This window comes from Embiotoca jacksoni, unplaced genomic scaffold, assembly GCF_022577435.1.
Source record: "Embiotoca jacksoni isolate LCO1_2020_lvr unplaced genomic scaffold, fEmbJac1.0.p SCAF_13, whole genome shotgun sequence".
Taxonomy (NCBI): domain Eukaryota; kingdom Metazoa; phylum Chordata; class Actinopteri; family Embiotocidae; genus Embiotoca; species Embiotoca jacksoni.
In genome coordinates this window covers 12,932,016-12,940,950 of record NW_027185263.1, presented here as the reverse complement: position 1 = coordinate 12,940,950, position 8,935 = coordinate 12,932,016, and the positions used below count along the sequence as shown (strand labels likewise).

At 42.2% G+C, this 8,935-nt stretch overlaps 1 protein-coding gene across 3 annotated transcripts; it reads left to right on the top strand.

Moving 5' to 3' along the window:
• The first annotated feature begins 626 nt into the window (after positions 1 to 626).
• srrt (serrate RNA effector molecule homolog (Arabidopsis)) lies at positions 627 to 8,770 on the top strand. Of its 3 annotated transcripts, none has more exons than XM_069146654.1 (20): positions 627 to 705; positions 1,226 to 1,344; positions 1,535 to 1,663; positions 1,758 to 1,904; positions 2,170 to 2,358; positions 4,140 to 4,309; positions 4,480 to 4,664; positions 4,744 to 4,854; positions 4,955 to 5,114; positions 5,240 to 5,388; positions 5,498 to 5,559; positions 5,684 to 5,762; positions 6,176 to 6,367; positions 6,483 to 6,653; positions 6,853 to 7,006; positions 7,451 to 7,644; positions 7,811 to 7,967; positions 8,104 to 8,196; positions 8,278 to 8,380; positions 8,524 to 8,770. In XM_069146654.1, exons 2-20 carry the CDS (start codon positions 1,226 to 1,228, stop codon positions 8,597 to 8,599), a joined length of 2,640 nt encoding a protein of 879 aa, XP_069002755.1. In that variant the 5' UTR covers positions 627 to 705; the 3' UTR covers positions 8,600 to 8,770. The 3 variants fall into 3 exon arrangements, with proteins under 3 accessions (XP_069002755.1, XP_069002756.1, XP_069002757.1); XM_069146655.1 differs by having other exon boundaries at positions 8,278 to 8,391; XM_069146656.1 differs by lacking the exons at positions 627 to 705; positions 1,226 to 1,344; positions 1,535 to 1,663; positions 1,758 to 1,904; positions 2,170 to 2,358 and adding an exon at positions 2,420 to 3,626.
• The last annotated feature ends 165 nt before the right edge of the window (positions 8,771 to 8,935 follow it).

Below are 8,935 nucleotides of genomic sequence, written 5' to 3'. Positions count from 1 at the left end.
CTATTAAACTTTGCTTTGCATTTGTTCTACAAAGCTACTCCTTTGCTGTTTAAAAGAATGAGAATATGACTGTCTGTACACATGAAAAAACATTATAAAATTTAAACCTGACGAACAAACTACCTCTTTAAACTAGTCTTTAATTGTGTTCTTTGCCACACTGTTCTCCAAACTCAACTTAGCTTTGACCTCTCCAACTCATATTGTGCTGCCAGACATTTTTTCACTCCCACTGGTCTTCATTTTGAATTACAGTGAAGATACTAAAGTTTAAAATGAAATACATCAGAATGTTTATAAAAATGTGTATGAAATAATGGATGAGAAATCTACAATAGCCTATATATATATATATATATATATATATATATATATAGCCTATTTGATGCAGTGGAGCAGCCATAAACATTAGGATTCAATTTTAATGAATAGCTAACAATCTATTTAAAAATAATAATAATAATAATACTATCAAATAATGTGCAATAAAGTTTTTTTTTTTTTTTTCTATTTTTGATGTACCAGAAAGAGGAAATAAAAGAGGAAAAGCTGTAGTTTCATATTCTGATTTACACTCCAGACCAGTTGGGGGCGGTAACGTCTCCTTTCATTGTTTGCCGAGCGCAGTACAACATCAGGAAGAAGTCGTGAAGGCGAGCAAGAAGGAGACGAGCACGAATATTCTCCAGGCAAACGACCAACGAGGTACCAGAGTTTATTCCGCTGTATAACATTTCTAATCAGCTGAGGTTACATCGACCAGAAAGCAGATGTTCTGTCGCTTAGAATAAGACAGATGTGCAGCGCGAGACCGTCTCGAGCGGTAATGCTTCGCTAGCTCACGCGGCTGGCGTATTAGCTAACGTTAGCCAGCGAGCGAGTAACACTTCAACAATAACTCACATCCTCGGTTTCCGCTCGACGAGCCTCAACTTTATCCACACAAATGTTGCAGGGTTTTTTTTTTTTTTTTTGCATTTGTGGTTCTTTGGTCATTTGGATATAACCGCTCTTCGCTGATAGTAATTGTCGCGCAAGACAAAGACCCACTTGAACGGGACCTGAGACGCGGGCCTCCTGCTTCGTGCACCTGTTTGTGTTTCTCTCCATGTGACCGACTTCTTCCCACTGAGGTCCCATTTATGCAATCTGTAATTAATACACAGTTTGTTTGTTTGTTTGTTTTCTAAACCCGCTCCCTCTTCCCGTCTCTGTGGTCGTGGAGATGGGAGACAGTGATGATGAGTACGATCGCAGGAGAAGGGACAAATTCCGACGAGAGAGAAGTGATTACGACCGTTCAAGAGAGCGAGAGGACCGACGGAGAGACGACTGGAACGACAGGTGAGAAATCACTGAGGCAAACCTCAGACGACAACAACAACAACAACAACAACCCGTCCTGAGCAGGATTCTGTTGAACCCCGTGCAGCCGTCTCACCTCCAGAAAAACGGCAAAAATGCACCTGGACGGCGTCTCGAATTTCTTTACGGTTCCACGTTTTCTCCTGTTTCTGTGAAATCTCTTCCCCAGGGAGTGGGACCGGGGCAGGGAGCGACGTAGCCGCGGGGAATACCGCGATTACGACAGAGGTCGTAGGGAGAGATTTACGCCACCCAGACACGACATGAGTCCCCAGCAGAAACGCATGAGAAGAGACTGGTGAGATTGGCAGCAACGCTCCTCCGCCATCTCTCGGCCGGCGGCGGCGTCGTTGTCTTTTTCTTGAGCTTGTTTTATCTGTCCCCCCCGTCAGGGACGACCACGGCGGAGACCCCTACCGTGGGGGCTACGACTTGGGTTACGGTGGTGGAGGAGGGCCCAGCTACGGTCCACCGCAGCACTGGGGCCATCCTGAGCTGCACCTCATGCAGCCTCATCAGGGCATCCCCATTCAGGCACGGTGAGAGACCCGATCGCGATTCGTTGGAGCTTCAGTTTTAAAGTTAAAAGCTGTTTCACACATCTTTAAGTTGTTGTTTTTTTCCAAGTGTTATTAATTTTAAAAGATTGTTTCATTTAAATAACATTTTATTAGACACTTACAAGTTATGCAAAGCAAAATCACAGCGTGTTTTTGGTTCTGTCTTGTAACCAACCAACATTTGAAAAGGATTCATTTGTTTAGCCCGTCTGACGCTCCATCCAAACGGTCTCTCTTCCATCAGGCTCGGTAACATCCATGACATGGACTTGGGTCCTCCTCCTCCTATAATGAAGACCTTTAAGGAGTTTCTGGTGTCCTTAGATGACTCCGTAGATGAGACCGAAGCAGTCAAACGCTACAATGAGTACAAGATCGACTTCCGCCGACAACAGATGCAGGATTTCTTTTTGGCTCATAAAGATGAAGAGTGGTACGATCTCAGTTGCCTTTACCAAATAAGCATCAATCATGAGTATTAGTAGGTTTTATTGTAGTTGTACTATACTAGTTTTTTTTTCATAGATTTATTGTAGTCATCACCAAATGTTTACAATTTGTCTCAATGACTCATTATCTTCATTATTTTAGGTGTAACTGATTTGTGAATAAGAACCTAATAGGTTGGGCCTGGTCCTATGGTGGGTTTGTCCTGGTACATTTGTCATACGTTGTAGCATCATGTTTATTTGATGGCGAAGGATTCAAGTATTTGCGTAAAACAAGAGAGATAATAATATAAAATTTTCACCAAAGACTTTCAACGCATTGAGATATTTTATCAAATCTCATACTGTTAATTTACACAAATTGATAGCAGGGAAAGCCAGATAACCAGAACCAGAGGGCATTAGGGCAGTTCCACCCACGTACTAGGACCAGGCACACACAGTTAGTTTAGTAATGACTGTTGTGGTGGTACTTGTGGATAAAATTAGAAAATCAATCCAAAGTCAACTTTAGTCTACATGTCTTTAGTTGGTTGTTGTAAGAGTTTCATAAGTATTAATGCAAATAAAACAAGACCACGAGAGTCTGCAAGTCTGACGTGAAATATACCGATTCCATTGTAACGTCTCCATTAAGTAAGTCCAGCAAGAAAATGAAAGCATTTATGTCTAAATTCTGTTCCCAGTCACGTAACGGAAATATCGAAGTTTGTTATTTTGTTCAGTTACATGTAGCTTTGATCAAAAAGTTGACTCGTTTCATTGGATTGATTTTCTTATTTGACGTAACACAGGATTTACAGTTGTCTACTGTCTGTTAATGCTTATTACACTTATTTCACAGGTATCATGCAAAATTGTTCTGTTTTGACCCATAACCCATTTTTCTTCCCTTCATTTCGACCACTACGTTGACGACGATTTTTTTCAAGATGAGAAAAAGTGGAACTCATCTGCAAGAGTCGGTCTTAGATAGCCAGGGCATGCACTGCGCACAATGCAGTTGCACTTAGACACACAGTTCCAGGAATTTTAGATAGACAACTCAAGTAGTCTCCCGCACACGGAGAATTTTTTTTTCTTGTTTTATGCTTTTTCAACACGATTTTCTTTTTATGTTCGGATCAAATCGAATCCCAAAACCGAATTTGTGTGTATACAGACACACCATTGGGGTGAAGTGGAGCGCATTTTCTCAGAAGAGACCCCCCCCTCTCTGTATTTATTTGTTATTAAACTGGCAGAACAAAAGGTAACTGTAGCCCACTCAATGATAAACATTTTTAATGTTACATTCTGCATATGTGAATGCTTAATTTTATAATCTCTCTGTGTTTTTTTCCTTGTTTTTGGTGAGTTAATCAAACCTTCTAATAAAGTGGAATAATTATCATAATCACAGTCCAAACATGCACACACTGAAAGACCTGACATAAGGAGTAGGCTATACTGAGCACATTACACAAAATTACAATCTTGTCATATAGATAGATACTTAAATTCCACAGACTGAATTTGGCATCTTTACATTTTCTCAACAAACAACAAAACAATCTGGATTTAAAATACATATCATTTGTTGAAAATGTGGTAAACAGAAATTGTAATTTGCAAATCAATCAAATTTCTCAATGCAACTTTTATGACTTTGCAGATGCGACATAAATACATAATATGTATTTGTTCTCTAACTTGTGCAACCCGTTCATCCCAATCCCCATCATTCCCTCCCCACTCTTTTTGTGGACCCCAACTCTGGACACAGGTTCAGGTCCAAGTACCACCCAGACGAGGCCAGCCGACTTAAAGCAGAGGGCCAGAGTGCCCTGCGCAACCGTCTGAATGTCTTTACGTTCCTGATGGAGAATAGCTGGTTTGATAATGTCTGCCTGGACATTGAACAGACTCCAGCCATCATCAAGGTTCTGGATGCAGGTGAGGCCTCAGAAATATTTAAAAAGCGAAGTATTTATTTCTGTCCACATTGCATTTTTTTTTTTTTTTATAATAACAAAGGAATATAAATCCTGGATAGTACGTAAAGATAAGATGCTGTTATTAGTTGTAGCCCGAACCAGTCACCATCTTGTCTTGTTTGCTTTCAGCTGTGATTAAAATGGAAGGAGGGACGGATCACGATCTTCGCATCTTGGACCTGCCGACTGAAGAGGAAGAGGACAGGGAGAAGTCGGCGTCTGTTCCAGGGGGCGCTGAACCTCCCAAGAGAGAAGACCCCAAAACCTCCGCCGGGGACCGCAAACCCTCGGTCGAGAAAGACAAAAATGAGAAGGTATGTGTTGTTCTCCGTCAGTCAGGAAGGACCCGTGACATTACAGTAGCTGTGTTGATGGCGGTGAACTGTGCCACAGGAGGAGAGCGACTCTGCCAGCACAGAAAGGGCTTCTACAGCTGAAGGGGAGGACGTGAAAGAGGAGGCAGAGAAAGAAGCTGCCAAAGAAGACATGCCTGAGCCGAAGAAAGTTAGTGTTGCTCATATTATTGAAGTATTTGTAAATAAGAAACGGAAATGAACCAAACGGTCCTGATTGTTCTCATTATAATTTTTTTTTTTTTTTTTAGCCAAGAAGAAAGAGGAAGCGCAGCGGAGACAGCGATGACGAAGGCACCGCCTCAGAGAGTGACTCCGACTCCGATTCAGACTCCAACTCCAACTGCTCCGACAAACCTGCGAAAAAGGAAGAGGTGGAAGAGAAAGATGAGCAAGAAGAGGAGGGTGAAGGTAAGGAATCAAATTCATCACGTCTGATTTTCATTTTCAGAATGAGCGTCACGTATACGTTTTCATAATTCATAACTCTGAGAGTTTGCCCGAATAATCTGTTTTTTCCCCATCTAATGATCCAGAGGAGAAACCAAAGGAGAACTCTGAGGAGGACAAGAAAGAAGAAAAGAAGCCCAAAGATGACTCTCCCCGACCGCGGCCTCTCCACAGGACCTGCTCTCTGTTCATGAGGAGCATCGCTCCCACTATTTCCAAGGCTGAGATTATCGCTGTGAGTTGAACAAAAGAAACGGTGTTAATGGCTCCAGAGTTCACGTAGAGTCCCTCGGAGCAATGAAACGTTTGTGTCAATATCTCCATCCGTTTTCTTTTTCTCTCAGCTGTGTCGGCGATACCCCGGGTTTCTGCGTGTTTGCTTGTCTGACCCACATCCGGAGCGCAGGTTGGTTCAAAATGGAAACGCATTCTTTTAATTTGCTGCTCTAAAATGTCGTTTGTTGCATTCACATTGTGTGACTTGATAAATTACAGACAATTACACACAACGTTGAAACGTGCTGTTGCAGGTTTTTCAGGCGTTGCTGGGTGACGTTTGACCGTAGCGTCAACATCAAAGAAGTCTGTTGGAACCTTCAGAACATTCGAGTAAGTGTCGCTGTCTTAGATATTGACACTCGTTAGCTTTTTTTTGCAGCTTGGTAGGTGTTACAGATGGCTCCAGCGAGTTTGTGTCTTAAGTGACGCAGCCAAAGTTGTGTGTCTGTTTTATTGTAAATGAGTTAACTTTCTATATTTTTTTTTCGCGAGTGGTTTTGAATATGTTCGGCATATTGTGTTGCTGCAATCAGCCTTTCTGTTCTCACTTCAAATGCATGCCTCATCACTACTCTAAACTGCATTGTTGTTTCTCCTCTTTTTCAATTTGTGATGAAATCCCCGACTATCTTTGTCAGTGATTTAGAGCCACAGTGAAAGACTTTTGCTTTTATTACCTCCTGTAATCTCCCAAATCGCAGTCAGGGCCATTAATGGTCCGCTTTCCTCTCTCCACTTCCCAGCTGCGAGACTGTGAACTGGCACCAGGGGTGAACAGGGACCTGGCTCGGAGGGTGCGTAATGTTAATGGCATCACTCAGCACAAGCAGGTGCTCCGCAATGACATCAAGCTGGCTGCCAAGCTCATTCATGCCTTGGATGATAAAGGGGACCTGTGGAGCATCAAGTCTCGAGAAGAAGGGCAGAGCACCGAGGTATCGTGCCGATTCGCATGCATTTTGTCACGTGTGCACATTTGAATAGATTGTTCTCGGTTGATATTGCCTTCGGTCAGAGTTACTCATTTATGTCCGGTTTGTGATTTCAAAGCTGCCGGTTCAGAACCCCATCTTGAAGAATATTACTGATTACCTGATAGAGGAGGTGAGTGCAGAGGAAGAGGAGCTGCTGGGCTCTGGCAGCGGAATGGATACTGAGGAGAGCGCCAAGGAAGGAAACCCTGCCGAGACCACCGTGGAGAGGGATGACAAACTAGCCAAGGTCTGACTTTTGCGATTATAAGTACAGTTATGAATTTTCATGCGGCACATATTTCATCTGATTGTTCTCTGCCCTCTCTTTGGAAAGCATGACTTGTCTTCTTGTGTATTTGATGTACCAGGCCTGTCATTTAGATAAGTGGCAAAACTTGGCCAATTCAGTCTTTGTAAAGTTTCTTTGCCGTATATCTTTGTTTCAGGTTTTGGACCGTCTGCTCTTGTATCTGCGTATTGTACATTCGATTGACTACTACAACACGTGTGAATACCCCAGCGAGGATGAAATGCCCAATCGCTGTGGCATGATCCACGTACGTGGACCCATTCCTCCAAACCGCATCACACATGGAGAAGGTCAGTGTGTTTCCTTTTTTTTTTTTTTTAAATTATGCAGCACAAAGCAGTGCTCTGGAATGAGAAGAAATAAATTGGATGGCTGCACAGTAGTGGAAACGGATGCAAAATAAGTGTTCCCACGTAAATGCATTTTAACTATTGTCTTTGCGACTTAAACATGAGCTGTGCTTAGTCTAGTTTTCGATCACATTATTTTGACCACAGGATCTTATGGCAATATACAGCTGTATTTTAACAGCTTAAACACAGCTTAAATGGCAGACTAGTTTTCAGATGGACCTTTTGAACTTGACACTCGACACAAAATACATTTTGTGTAATAACAGTGGCTGAACGACTTAAGGTTCATATTGAGTTTCTAATGAACTACGGCTTTAAAAATTCTTATAACCTTGTCACACCTTTTGTAACCTCTCGCATTTTCCTGGTAATTTTAAACAGTGCAACAGTGGCAGAAGATGACGGAGGAGAAGTTGAGTCCTCTGCTTAGTTTAAAAGAAATCCTGTCTGAGGACGAGGCAGCGAAGATGGGTCGCAAGGATCCTGAAGAGGAGGTGGAGAAATTTGTGTCCGCTAACACTCAAGAGCTGGGAAAGGACAAATGGCTGTGCCCTCTGAGCGGCAAGAAATTTAAGGTAAGGGCTTGTAAAGCAAAGTATTCTGGCCTGTACAACATAATATAATGCTGTGATGGGATTTGAATCAGTTCAAAGGTGTGTTTTGATGGTTTCTTTGTTGTGCTGCAGAACTATTAAAGGACATGTGCATTGCCTATATTTTTCTTCTCAAATCAATTTATAGGGTCCAGAATTTGTACGGAAGCACATCCTGAACAAACACGGTGACAAAATTGAAGAAGTGAAAAAGGAGGTGGCGTTTTTCAACACTTTCCTGATGGACGCGAAGAGACCGTCGCTGCCTGAGATTAAACTTCCTCCTCTCCCAGGCCCAGGTCAAGGTCAGCACAATATATATAACCAACTCGTATACTCAGAATAAATGATCAGCAGAGACGGACAGTATAAATATATTGGTGCACTTTGGTTTAAAAATGGAAATAATGAATTATTTTTGTTTGTTTTTTTCTCCCACAGGTTTGCTTTCTCCCACCATGCCATTTCCTCCTCAGGGTCCCCAGGGTCCAATGGGCTTTGCACAGCCTCGGCCTCCTCTGATGGGCTACGGTGGTACGTTGTGCCTGTACTTTTTCTTATACCGAGAGTGAAAATATGTTTTTTTATTTTTTATTGTTTATTCCTTGTTTACAGCGGGTGGGCCTCCTTACCCTCCCAACCAGTATGGAGGAGGCAGAGGCAACTATGACAACTTCCGTGGACAAGGTGGCTACCTGGGGAAGCCGCGCAACATCAGGTGAGACCACTGTACGTGTGATTTCTATTTTGCTACAAGCTGTTTCTACTCTGCTATTGGGGAATTTTAAAACCTTGTTTTTAAGATCATTTCTGTTTCTCTTTCCTGACTATTTGTCTTTCTTGCACCTTCAACCATCTCAGAATGTCACGCGGTGATCCACGCAACATCATTGAGTATCGTGACCTGGATGCACCAGATGATATGGACTTCTTTTAGGAGTATCACTTGGTCCTTTCAGTCTTCACTTTTTACCAGTGTTGTCTCCCGCCTTCTTTTTTGTAGTAGCTAGATTATTTCCCTTACATTATTCATTTTGTAATTATTGTGCAACTACACTTCTGTACGGCTGTAAACTGGTCCCTCAATAAAGTTGTGATTTAAATTGCATTATGTATTATATTTCATTTCAATCAAATTGTATGTGACTTTAGGAAGACCATTCAGATAGAAAGGATAAGATATGGAAGAAGCGAGCAACCCGGGAAGTTCATCCCGGACGCTCCATATCGACCAGGCTGTTAAAAAAAAAACAACTTAGAATAAAGGTTAAAA

Coding starts and splice junctions, on each gene's coding strand:
- srrt (XM_069146654.1), top strand. CDS start 1,226: ATGGGAGACAGTGATGATGAGTACGATCGCAGGAGAAGGGACAAATTC. Junction 5,560..5,683: donor GACCCACATCCGGAGCGCAG/GTTGGTTCAAAA, acceptor GTGCTGTTGCAG/GTTTTTCAGGCGTTGCTGGG. Junction 7,645..7,810: donor TGAGCGGCAAGAAATTTAAG/GTAAGGGCTTGT, acceptor ATCAATTTATAG/GGTCCAGAATTTGTACGGAA.